Here is a 13,656-nt window from a genome sequence, read left to right as displayed (position 1 = left end):
CCCCTTCCGATGCTCGGGTGGGCAGGAGGCCAGGCCCAACAGCACCACAGCCGCTAACCCCACCACTATATGCCAGGAAGACAAGCCAGCCTCGGGTAAGCAGAGCGCGAGCCTGCGTTTAACAAGAAACGCTACCCACTACTGCTACTCCAGGATCAGATGCCTCCTCCCCTGCAGCAACATCGATCCAAGCTTCGTTTCTTTTTGAAATACATGTTGGCGCCATTATAAGCGTGGCATTGTACGTTAGGCTCTTCGAAATGGCTGCCCGCATTTCCTGTTTTCCGGTTGCCTAGCAACCACCGACGCCCATTGGAGCGTCGACGGCTCTTCCGTGGAAGGGCCCCGCCGGAAGGCGCTAGCCGGGCCCACGTCATCAAAGGCAGACAGTGAAAGGCACCTGCCTGTCTGTGCCTGTCCGTGCGCGCTGTGCTGCCGGACTGCCCACATGTTCCATGATTCGAGCATTGCGCAACTGTACCACTCTGCTGTGCCCCTGGTATGCACATGGTTACGCTAAGCTATATATCCTACATAGCACTCAAGGTACGTGCCGCCCTGACCCTGCTCAACGTGTAATTCCGCTAACTGCCTAATAGGGCCAACGCTAGCCAACTGCTGCTATCAACTGCCACCCATGACCAAGGTCTAGCTCAGACACACTTCCGTGCTCACCCACTTGCCTCTAACGAACACACAAATTGCTGCTACTGGCTGCACTCGCGCATGCCATTTTATGAACCCCATGTGCATAGTGCATGCATAGCTTTGTTATCTGGGCACTGTCTGCACTCAGCCGCCGCGTCACTAGCAGCGCCTTACCTTGGGGAAGTGCTACATTGCCTCTATTTACACCTTTAGTGTATGCACCTTTAGTGCGTCCCATGGTCATTAACAGACTACATTTGATTGCATGGTGCCTCCAGGTCGCCAGCAGAACACACCTGTTTGCATTGTGCCTTATGGTATTTAATAGACCCCTTTTTGTTTGCATTGTGCCTTATGGTCGCGAACAGACCACCCTGACTGTGTTGCCTACGGTCCCTAACAGACCCTTTTTGATTGCATTGCGCGTTATGATCGCGAACAGACCACTTTGATTGTGCTGGGCCCTACGACCACTAACAGTCCACATTTAATTGTATTGTGCCTTATGGTCGTCTACAGACCCCTTGTTGATTGCATTGTGCTTTATGGTCGCCTACAGACCCCTTGTTGATTGCATTGTGCTTTATGGTCGCCTACAGACCCCTTGTTGATCGCATTGTGCTTTATGGTCGCTAACCAGACCACCCTGATTGTGCTGTGCCTACGGTCTCTAACAGACCCTTTTTTGATTGCATTGTGCCTTATGGTCGCGAACAGACCACCTTGATTGTGCTGTGCCCCATGACCATTAACAGACCACATTTAATTGTATTGTGCCGTATGGTTGCTAGCAGATCACATGTTTGCATTGCACCTTATGGTCACCAACAGACCACTCTGATTGTGTTGTGCCTCATGGTCGTTAACAGACCCCTTTTGACGGCATTGTGCCGCACGGTCGCTAACAGTCTACTTTAATTGTGTTGTGCCCTATGATCATCAACAGTCCATGCACTCGAGTTCATATTTGCGATCTGCGAAGATCATGATCTATATCACTAGGTGAACCCCTAGTTACAACTAGCCACCTGTAATCCATATTGCGACACCTAGCCAGACATCCCAGCGAATTAAGGGAAGTAACCTGAACTACTCAACTTCTCTAACCACCATGTGTAGAAACCTGACTCCCTGACCATCCTAACTATAATCATGGCCTCTGCCACTTACAACACTAGTCCCCCCACAGACAGAAACTTGAGACTCAGGGCAAGACTACCTTGCATATATGAACCCAAAAGAAACAGCACAAACAATACTACTAGATCCTCAACTACACTGACACACTGGGCTAAGCAAACTCAAGCCACGAAACCCTCAACTCCGACCCCGAATCCCACTCACTTTCATAAAAAGAAACACCAGAGTCGGAAGAAGCTCACAGATAAACCCGTAAGCCATCCTACTCCTAAGAATACTTTATCACTTACTGGATCCCTTATCAACGCTAGATCCATGATAGCCCATGCAACTGAAATTGCTGACATACTAAAAAGCAGTATCGACCTCCTTGCCGTAACAGAAACCTGGCTCCACGAGGCAGCAGGACCTTCCCTGATGCTAGCCATACCTGACAATTACCAGATCTATAGAGTAGATAGACCTAATGCTAAAGGCGGTGGCCTAGCCATCATCGCTAAAACCACTCTGCCTATCAGACCCACTACCTCACCTCCCTGTGCTTCCTGCAAAGTACTCTCAGCAAAACTGCAACTCTCTAACAACCGCACACTAACTATTCACTTGATCTATAGGCCCCCAGGTCCCTTGGGAACCTTCGAAGATGACCTCACCACCCTCATAGCTAACAATACCCAAAATCACTAGCAGACGCTGCTGGGTGACTTTAACATTGGCTTTAATGAGCCAGATAACAAAAATGCCCTCTCCATAACAGCTATCCTAAACGACCACGGCCTTACCCAGAAAGTCCTTTGCCCTACTCATATTAAAGGCAGAACCTGTAACGCTCACCTGGTTCCCACGGAGGCGCGGCGTCGAAGGCGCAGAACTCTGAAGATGGACAGGAAGGGCCCCTCTATTCTGGCTTCCCTGGCTCGTTGGATACCCTCCTGTGCGTGAAAAGGGAGTATTACCAACTGTGGAACAATGCTCAAGCCTCCCACTCCCTTCCAACCCTCCACGATACCTCCTCCACGATTCCCCGTGAAACCTCACCTTAGGGTTTGAAAGGATGAGCTCTCCATCCTGCTTCTGATGCAGGGGCGCGTTGAAACCCAGTTACTTCACTGGATTGAGGATTGATGGGAGTTCAGATAAGCTTGACTGTTCAGGTAAGGCGCTGTAAAAGTTCTGTTCAAAAGTTCAAGCTTAATAATAATGTTCGTTGTCTAATTGCAGCAAGCGCTAATGCTTATGTCTTTTTCCCCTTAGGGGCCGGGGTTCGGAGTGCCGGAGATATGGCGCCGACCCGAAGTGAAACAGTTCTGGATGAGCGCTCAGGTAATGTCTTTGCATTCGCTCATTCAATGTCTTTGTCTTTTTTCCCCATAGGGGCCGGGGTCCGGAGATGCCAGGAAGCGGCAGGACCCGAAATGCAGTGGGAATAATCCAACAGGTAAGACTTAAAAGGAAACTGAGCTTTCCTTATTCCTTTTCTCCCTCTCACCTTTGTTCTTGTCTTTTTTCCTCTAGGCGCCGGGGCGTAGCTGAATCCGGAAGATCGCTGCTGAAGATGGAAGCGCCTTGCAAAGGTGAGTAAAATGCAGCGCTGCAGCGATCGAAACGAAATGCCTTTAAAATGATGTCTTCCTTTTCAGGGCCGTTGGAGAAATGACTCCGGGATGCAGATTTAGCAGGTAAGGGCTTTTCTTCTCCTATTCTCTTCCTTTCTCCCCTTGCAGGTGTTCCAGGGTGCTGGCAGGCGTGGCTGAAGTCAGGATGCAGGAGCTGACACGGTGAGCGTCCAGCTGCTAGGTGCAGAACAACGCGAAGCATGTGTGGCTGTTCGGGTGGGGTTTAAATAGCCTTGGAAGAAGTTCCTGGTATGTATCCTTCCACCAATCGGGTATGTATCCTTCCCCGACCACACCCGGGTGGTGAAGTAGTCCTACAGGTTAAGTAGTCCCATTCAGGCCTCAAGAGGGCCTGGATGAAGCAGCAAGGTCTGCATCAGGTAAGTGTGCACCCAAGCACTTAAACACATATCCTCTTCTATGAGCCTGGCGCCTAAGGCGCCAGGACTGGGGTCCGCTATGAGCCTGGCGCCTAAGGCGCCAGGACTGAGTCCCAAGGGCCCCGACTTGGGCCCGCTGAGACTTCCCTGGGGAAAATGATGTCTGCCTCTGGGGTTGCTGGGCCCCGCCTGGCTCCTTAGAGGTAGGCATCATGACAGAACCCTTGACTGGGTATCCGAACTTAACGGCAACATAGTCATTACTGACATCCCCCAACCATGGACTGACCACTATCTAATAAATTTCACTGCCACACTCGACCTCCTCAGCCCTAAAATTATCAAAATGTTACCACCACTCCCCACCAGAAGTAAAAAAGACATCACTACAGAAAAACTCATCCCCCTCCTTCTGCCTACTATCAATGGCCTGGAGAATAACACTGACCCAGTCACCTTAGTAGACACCTTTAATAAAGCTATGTCTCATGCACTAGATACCATTGCACCACCCAAACTACGCAAAGCTAAACAAGAAGCCCACCTTAATACCTGGTTTACACCCCAACTTAAGGACCTTAGAAAGCAGAAACGAAAACTCCAAACTATCTGGCGCAACTCGCCTACTGACGGTAACAAAGCTAACTTAACCCAATTTACCAAATATTACAAGACAGAAATTATCAATACAAAAAAAAATCTATTCAACGACAGAATTGCTAATGCCAAATCTAATACCAAGCAACTCTTTGCTATCCTCCGGGAAATGGAATCCCCTATCCAACCATCTGACACGGTCCCCAAGGATAAGATATGGTGCACCAATATACAGAACGCCCTATCGAACAAAATTTCCACCCTCCAACTTAAAATAACTAATAAAAAGGACACCCTCTCTCCTACTAATCAACAAGGACCTTTAGTGACCAAACCTGATACTATCCCTCCTTTAGCTTCAAACCTATCTCCATCATCGATACTGAAAAGGTTATCCTCTCACTGAAGCCTTCCAACTGCAAAGGTGACAGTTGACCAGCTCAAATAATAAAGGACGCAGCTAGAGACTTAGCCCCGTTTATCTCGAAGCTCATTAACTCCTCATTCAAATCCAACACAGTGCCAGTTAACCTAAAAGAATCATGGGTCCTCCCCCTTCTTAAAAAAAACACACTTGATCCATCCCAACTAATTATAGGCCTATCACCACTGTACCCTTCCTACTAAGTAGCCTATCTCCAAATGCAAGATTACTTAGAAGCTAACCATCTACTAGGCTTGCGCCAATCGGGCTTCCGCCTCCTCCATGGCACTGAAACTGCCTTGATGGATCTTAAAACTAAAATTGAGGAACTCGAGGATAGTGGAAAAACAGCGTCGCTACACCTATTGGACTTGTCAGCAGCTTTCGATCTGGTGGATCATGCAACTATCTCAAGCTCGCTGCCAATTTCACAGGGGAAGCCATAGCATGGGTCCAATCCTTCTTAGCCAACCGGACCATGAGTCTTTTCCACTTCTACTTGTGCTGATCCCTTACCAAATTACATATGGAGTCCCACAGGGCTCATGTCTCACCCACTATGTACAATATTTTCACCAAGCCATTGTTCGACAAGTTGGACAGACTGGGCGTCACCTACACAAATTATGCAGATGACACCCATATCCTCATACCCCTTTCGGGCAACTATGAAGTGGACCTGGCTTTGGTGAACAAAATATACATCCTCATTCAGGCATGGATGGCCACCCATGGCCTCTGCCTGAATGACGATAAAACCGAAATCCTGCTCCTTGGATCAGACTATAACCTAACTAAACTCACCCCGGACTACACCTCATTTAAAATCGACAACAATACTATTAAGGTTATGCGAGAGGTTAAAACTCTAGGTTTTTACCTCGACTCAGCCCTCACTCTTAAAAAGCAAGTGAACTCCCTCGCCTCTACAACCACTTACACTTGTAAACTCATCCGTGCTGCCAGACCTTTCCTGTCCAGTGCCAGTTGCCTCACCTTGGCTAATGCCCTTGTCATGTCCAGACTTGACTATTGTAACGCCTTATACTCGGGCGCAAATAAATTGGTCATTGACAAACACCAGAGACTACAAAATAATGCCCTAAGAGCAGCGCTGAATATCCCACGTAGAGAGCACATCTCCAAATACAGGACTGAGGCCCACTGGCTAAAGATAAAGGACAGAATCTCCTTAAAACTATTTCTCTCACATCTAAATGCCTCAACAATCAAGCACCCCCCTACCTAGCTGAAAGAATCAACTGGAGACCCTCAAACCGACTGACGAGATCGGCCAACACATTCTTACTAGAAGTCCCGAGATTCAAACTCACCACCGCGGGTGGCTCTAGCTTCCCTGTTAAAGCTGCACAATCATGGAACTCACTCCCACCTGACCTTAGACGCCCATCACCCTACACCAGATTTAGATGTAATGCTCTCAAATGGCTGCACAACAATGACTTGTAACAATACTCTCCCTATCTAGCTGATCATGTTACACACCTGTTAAGCCGGCATTCCTCTACGCTTACCCAACTTGATCTTATATGTACTGTATCAATTGTATCACTTATTGTAAGTTACCACTGTATGTAATTGCCTATGTCAGGCACTGTAACTAAGCCTCAAACCTACTTGTATTTTTTGCGCCCAGCTGCCCAAGGGCTCGGAGCGCATTATCAAATAAATAAACCAAACCAAGAGCCTACCGAAGACCTCGACACTTGGATGATTTCGAGTAGAGGGAAGAGCAATGCATTGTTTTGTGTTCGTGCTTCTGTGAAAAAGGGAGGATGTGTAGTGGCACACTCGGTTTGCTTTGTGGAGCAGCTACTGCTGTGGGAATCAGCCCGTGCCAGAAGTTCAGTGAAGCGGGGTGTAGAGAGACGGTTGGGGAGAGTAAGAGGAGCTGGAGTCCGGTGGGGCTCGTTATATATATTACACTTTCCTGGAACCATGCCCCATCTCATCCACCGATGTCAGACCAATGGAGCTGTAGAACGCTTTGTGACTCAGCTCATAGGGCCCCCATTCCAGCCTTTGCATCAAGCTCTGCTGAAGTTTCTGTCTTGGACGACCGCTTTCTTTGTGGCCATCACCTCTGCCAGAAGAGTAGGTGAAATCCAGGCCCTGTCCTGCAAGCAGACTTATTTGACTTTCCACAAGACAAGGGTGGTGCTGCAGCCACACCCCTCCTTCATGCCCAAGGTTCAGTCGAAATTTCCTCTGAATGAGGCCTTGGTGTTGCATGTGTTTTTCCAACGCCTTCGTCGCAGGCTGAAAGTACTTTGCACTCGCTGGATGTGGCTCGAGCCGTCAAGTTTTATGTGGCCCGCACAAACAGCTTCTCAGCTGTTTGTGATCTTTGGTCCTGTGAACCATGGGAAGGCCCTTTCCAAGGCTTCCATTTCCAGATGGCTCTCTGGCTGCATCACCCATTGTTATCGGTTGGCGAACCGACCGCTGCCTGGCGGTCCGAGAGCCCATTCTACCAGAGCTATCGCTATAACAATGGTGTTCCTGTCTGTGTGCCCCTGCTGGACATTTGCAGGGCTGCTACGTGGAGTTCCACGCACACCTTCACAAAATTCTACTGCGTCAACAGGGATTCCAAAAAGGAGTCCAGAGTCGGCCGAACAGTGCTGCGCAACCTGTTCGCTTGAAGGTGAGCCCGGTGAGGAGGTAAGATATTGCTTCTGTTGAGCCTTGCCACCTCCTGTGGTTGTGCATGTATGTACTGTTGTGTATTCTTTATTCATAAGCATGTGAATACATGCCAGACCCCATGCTGGAGAAGGAACAAGTTACTTACCTGTAACTGTTCTCCAGCATGGGTCTGGCATGGATTCACATGCGAACCCTCCCGCCTGCCCCTTTGCAGCTCTTCTCTTGGTCCTACTGGCCCTTTACGTGCTACCAAATCTGAAGATGGCTGCCAGAGGAGGGCCTTAGGGAGAGGGCAGTCAGTGGCTGGGGACAGTATGACCCAGAGCTCCGTGATTGGTTTATAGGAGAAAGACAGTTTAGAAACGAAACAAACAGCTTTTTCTCTTTTACTGAGGATTCCCAGCCTGCCGACGGGGAATATTCATGAGCATGTGAATCCATGCCAGATCCATGTTGGAGAACCACAGTTGCAGGTAAGAAACTTGTTCCCTATCATTAGCGGGACGGTTGTGGCACATGAGAGTAAATGGTGTACTCAGCCTAATGATTCGAACAACAAATCATGCATCTCCCTTTCTTGTAGATGAACCTACCACTCGTTCAGACTTTATACTTAACACTATGGTATTGCTATGAGATAAATCGCTGAAGTCTTTGCAAGCCAACTACGTGGGGAGGTCTGCATTCACCTGGTATTCCAAATGGATATTCTAGTTTGTGCTGTGTAAATGTACTTTGGTCTCTTCTTGCCCTAATTATAGGTCATCCAACTAGTTTACATAGTGGGCAGAGTCATGGGGCAACTGTAGTAGTCACTACATTGACAGTGTACTACTATGTTACTAGTGAAAAATTAAAAGGAGACTAATATAAATCAGGCAGAAGCCTTTTATTTGTGATCTCCATATTGTAGTCCTTGGTCACAAATTTCAGTGTGTTGAGACATTCTTGCATGGTACATGGGTTTGTGTATGCATATGTTTGTGTTTTATTTTAATACAATATTTATGGTAATTAAGTCTGCATTGTTACCAATTTGTTATTTTTAAGCTTAAGAAACCGAGCTCCTCAAGTCCTGAGGTAGAAAACTTAAAAAGTCTGCCGTTATCCACTGTAAGCATTCATTTGGAGACTAGTGAAAGGACGGCAAATCAAGTTCCAATGCAGTTAACCTATGATTCCCCATCAAATGGCATCTCTTTAGCAAGTAAGTCCATGTCAAAATCAACATTCTGCTTTTGTTTTTTCCTTGAAGTAAATCTAATTGAGTTGTGTTAAATGTTGCATAATGTCCCATGGGCTTGCGACTAAATGGCAAGGCTTCCCCAGTCCCTGTCTATGTATTGATTGTATATACAAAGCTGTAGACACCCAGTGTATTAGTTAGTGCAACTTTTTCTAAGCACAAGTGTAATTGTTTCTTTACTGGCAAGAGTAAACAATAACATTATACATATTCAATGAAAGCCCTTTGAGTAAAGTGATGTTTTGGCAAATGTTCCCTCAACATTCAGTTCACAAACGTTCTTGATGGGATCAAATTCACCAGTCATGCTGAGGTAGCACCATTTCACGTCCAGTCATTAGCTCGAATTGAGACATTTTTGTCACAGATGGTGTAATCCTGATGGCCATTAGGACAAGCGGTAATCTGATGTCCCAACTAGGCCAAGAGTCTGCCACAAACCTCTTCAGGATGCCTACAATAGTTTTATTGTACCTCTCGACGCCCCCACTAGAGGCTAGGTGGTAGGCAATATGGAGTTTTCTCAGTACCCCAAGTACCTCCCACATCTTTGTCATCACCTCGCTGGTGAAGTGACTTCCTCAGTCTGACTCAATCCTTTGGAGAAGGCACAAACGTGAGAAGATGATTGATCAGGGCAGCTGCTGTTTCTGCTTTGCAATTTGGGGCCAGGAGACATTCCACCCACTTGTTAAACAAGCATGTCACGGTTATCATGTACTTATTTCCTCTAGAGGAGCAAATCATGGGCCCGATAAAATCCACTTGCAAATCTGACCAGGGCAGTCAGTCCCCTTTTCTGTAGGGGAGCTCAGTGTTTGTAGGAACTTGGCTGAAATTGCGCGCACACACCAGGCACCACTTCAAGTATTGGTCGAGGTCCTGACCCATGTGTGGCAGGTATGCAACCTCTCGCAAGATTTACAAAGTGGTATGAAACCCCTGATGACCGGCTGTGGCCACGTCACGGGCGTGACTTAACAACAGGCTTTGGAATGAGGTAGGTGCCAACCACTAGTCACATCCAGAGATGGATCCCCGTACTAACAGACAGTCTTGGATTCAGAACATTTTGCAAAATGTCATCAACAACCGGAGATCCTCTTTCCCGATGTAATCAGTTTCAATGTGCTGATACATTTCCCAATAATCTGATCCCCTTTGTGCCCCGTAATCAAATCAGCATCTGGGGTTTCCTTAATCTACTGGGCAGCATTTTGAGCAAGTGTTTGGGACATGGTGACAGCAGCGACCTGTATGTCCCCCAACAGGGTTCGATCACTCAGATCCCGTGGATGGCTCTGGTTTTGGCCATCTGGTCAGCCAAGTCATTTCTGGTTTTGTCTGGTCCCTATATTCAGGAGTGACCCTTGATCTTTTTCCAGTAGATGGTCATCTGCTTAGAGGTAACCAGATCATCAATGGCTTGTATTCATTTTCCATGCTTGAGCGGTTTGTTGTTCGCACACAGCAAGCCTCGGCTTTTCCAATTTATCAGGTGCTCCACGAAGCCATTACGGACATAATCTGAGTCGGTGATTGACCAGTTTGTGGAGTTGGTGTTGCACGGCAGTGAGGATGACTTGATAAACCGCCATCAACTCTGCCACATGACTACTTTGGGGGCCGATCTTGTACCCAGCGGAAGGCTCCAGGGCATCATTCACCCAGGCATTCCCAATGCCAGCCACCAGTTCCTTTTCCCTGTTATCATCAACATGGTTGGAGCACCCGTCCACATAAACTGTGGGAATCCCCTGGCACGTGTCTTCTTCATAGACTTTGTGTGGGGAAGTCAGGTACGACTCCTTGTTCGCTTTGGATTTCAGACTCTCGTCCTCGAGACAGTTTTCTTGAGGACAATCATGCAAGTCAGCCAAACCTTGCCTGAGGGGACTCTTCTTGTTTTGGCCATATCTGACCTCCACAGGAAAGCCTTGCATAGACCGAAGCAAGGAAGTAAATCTGGAATTAATCACATTCCCTGGCCCGGATTCGGTCACTTTGGAGATATTGCAAGGGCTGGTGAGGAGTCTCGACAATAGGGTGCTCCCCCTGAATGAACGGGCGGCAATAATTCAATGCCCACACCGTTGTCAGGAGTGCCTTTTCCCAATCGTTAAATTTTTCCTCCACAGAGGACAAAGTCTTACTCGCAAGTTGATTTTGTTGACCTTGTTGTGCTTCTGGTATAATACAGCAGTTAAGCAAGTATTTGAGAACTCTGTCTCCAAGAAGAACTCCTTTTTTTTGTTGTTGATGGGCTAAGATAAACAAGGCGCTTTTGAAAGGCTTCTTTTCAGTTGTTTCACTGCCTCGGTTTGCTCTGGACCTCACTCAACCCTGCCTTTAGTAAATGGACCAAGGGTCTTGTGACCTCTGTGTAGTCCTCTATGAACTTTCTACTATAATTATTAGGTCCAAGAAGGCTTTTTAGTTTGCGTAGAGTCATAGGGTCCTTTAATTTCAGCAATGCTTCTACCTTTTGCACCTGAGGACTCAGACCCTCGGGGGTGATTTCATGCACTAGGAATTTCATGCGGGTCTTACACCACTCCGCCTTCTGGAAGGACAGTTTTGCTCCGGCTTACTTCAATTGGGTCCGAACATAGCTTATTTCAGCTATATGTTCCTCCACGGTTGAGCTTCTGATTAGAACATCTACATAGGCCAGTTTTCGGTGTCCACCCAAATCAGACACGGCCTTGTGCAGAAATATGTAAATTCATTGCCAGTTTATGTATCCAAAGGGAGTTAGGGTCTACATGTACTACCGCCCCCTGAAGGTAAAGGCTAGCTTGTACTGATCTTCCCTACTCAGGGGTACTGTCCAGTAACCACTGGTCAGGTCAATGGTAGTAAACACTTTTGACCCTTGGATTTGGGTCAGTCCCTAATCAATGTAGGGAAGAGGCCATCGGGACATATGGACCTGTTTAACTCCCTAAGTCTATGCAAATTCTCCATTGGGTTTTAGTATCCCCAGCACCGGGTTATTAAAGGTACTGTGGACAGGACAAATTATCCCACGTCATTCCAAATTCTTTACTATCTCTGTGAGTGACTCCATAGGCACAAAGGGCAACCGGTATTGCTTCACGAATACGGGGGCCATCCCAGGGTCTGTTGGTATGGAGGTGGAATGTATCTCGGTGTGACTAGTCGTACGAGTCCACAGCAAAGATCTCTTGATTTTGCTCCTCTGTGTCTCAGGCATCATTGAGGTTGATTTGTTCCTCAACCATCTGCCTGAAACCTGGAAATACCTCCGGTTTTGCAATTTATGCGGTATCCTCCAGTTGTGTGGAGAGATCCCTTGTTAGTGTTGGCCTGGACAGGAGGTTTCAAGGTGGGGAGGCAGTCGCTGTCGACTTGAAACACCACCTTGTCCTTCCGATGTCGCAGGTAAACTCTCTTCCCCCCCCCACCCCAATAAGGGCAGGAAGAGTATACCACGAAATCCCCCACCCCCCCTTGCTGGGTGAAAATCTTTTCCGGAGGCAAGTCATCGTCACAGAGGTAACTGTCACTTGGAATTTGTCCCATGATCTCATTCCCCAAGTCCATGGAGAAATGTTGGGCATCAACCGCCATTCCAATAAAGGTGTCTGCGACCTTAGTGATACTCCTAGGGTTGCTGTTCTCCACCAATATTCAAATGGTGTTGTGTTCTAGGTCAACTAGTGGTGTCTGGTTCAAATTCAACCCCTGCTGTTGGAGGTGACAGTTTAAATCTATATAAGCATGCAGGTTTTGGAGATTCTGTCCTCGCTTAATTTTTAGGGGAATGATGAATTGTCGGACCAGTCCTGGGATAGGGACCTCTTCTCCAGTCTGAACTTCAACTGCATACAGCAGCATTTGGGCTGACCGAAATGCTTTCTCAGGACTGTCAAAGCCCATGGGGTTACCCCCCAATCGGGACCAGACTTGGTAATTAATTGGGTCCAAATTAATGCGAATCGATTGAGAATGTCACCGCCGAAGTAGAAGGCAGAGGAGACCTCTCTCATAACTCAACGATTATGATCTATGCTTTTATCCCCAATGGGAATTTTTAGCATGCACCTGCTAGGCAGGAGATGTTTATAATTGGGAGTTTCCAGGCACATTTCCCACTTCTCAATCAAGCTTTCCATTATTCAGGCATACTCTGGTGAGAACAGGCTCCCGCCCCCCTTGGCCCCCTTGCCCCCACTTCATTTACCTGAATGGGGAGGAACAGCTATTCACCCTTTTCTGACTATCAGCCAAACTTTGAGCTGATTTTTCGTCATCTTTTATCATGGGATTTGGGTTTTCTTTAAACTGTGGATCGGCATACATTTTCAGGGTATTTCCTTCCAGTGTGGAATGCCACTTGAAACTGGGAGGAAGGCTGATTTTCAAAAATGGAGGTTTCCCATCACCAGTTTGTTCTCCAGAGATTACAGTGATATCGGGGACCTGATTGTTCCTAAAATGGAATTAGATTTGGTTAGACCGCTGCTCAACCATGTGGCATGTGCCATTTAGACCCGCATAGTTTATGCTTAGTTTTATTGGCCAGTTAGTCTGTGTCCGGAGGACGTTGTTCACAGTCTATTAGGGGTGACAACCTCTGAAGGAGGTCATTCCCTAGGAGTCAAGGTGTGCCCTCTGGAGTGACGACTATGACCGGGTGTTTCACCCTATGTCGCCCAATTTTGATCTCCTGATCCGTAGTCCCCTCAACAGGAATTTCATTTCCGTCGAAGTTCTGGAGTTGTCCAGGAAGAGGGGTGAGGGGAATTCAGTGACTCTCCCCCTTCCTGGATTGATTTGGTCATATGCCTTTTTGGACAGAAGGGTGGCTTGGGATCTTGTATCCACCAGCGCTGAAAATGCACTCTGCTCTTGTACCTTGACAGAGGCATAAAACCTGCCTTCTCTCTTCTCAACGGGGCAAAGGAAATG

At 47.5% G+C, this 13,656-nt stretch overlaps 1 protein-coding gene across 1 annotated transcript in view; it reads left to right on the top strand.

The window, feature by feature from the left end:
- Window positions 1-13,656, top strand: part of NEDD1 (NEDD1 gamma-tubulin ring complex targeting factor) — a 551,712-nt gene that overhangs the window by 323,220 nt on the left and 214,836 nt on the right. The window contains exon 12 of the mRNA XM_069629423.1: window positions 8,526-8,682. Within this exon, the coding sequence (XP_069485524.1) occupies window positions 8,526-8,682 (157 nt within the window). The remainder of the gene's footprint in view (window positions 1-8,525; window positions 8,683-13,656) is intronic.

Source organism: Ambystoma mexicanum, chromosome 12 (genome assembly GCF_040938575.1).
Source record: "Ambystoma mexicanum isolate Mex_15411 chromosome 12, UKY_AmexF1_1, whole genome shotgun sequence".
In the NCBI taxonomy this organism is placed as follows: domain Eukaryota; kingdom Metazoa; phylum Chordata; class Amphibia; order Caudata; family Ambystomatidae; genus Ambystoma; species Ambystoma mexicanum.
This window is presented reverse-complemented; position numbering and strand designations above follow the sequence as displayed.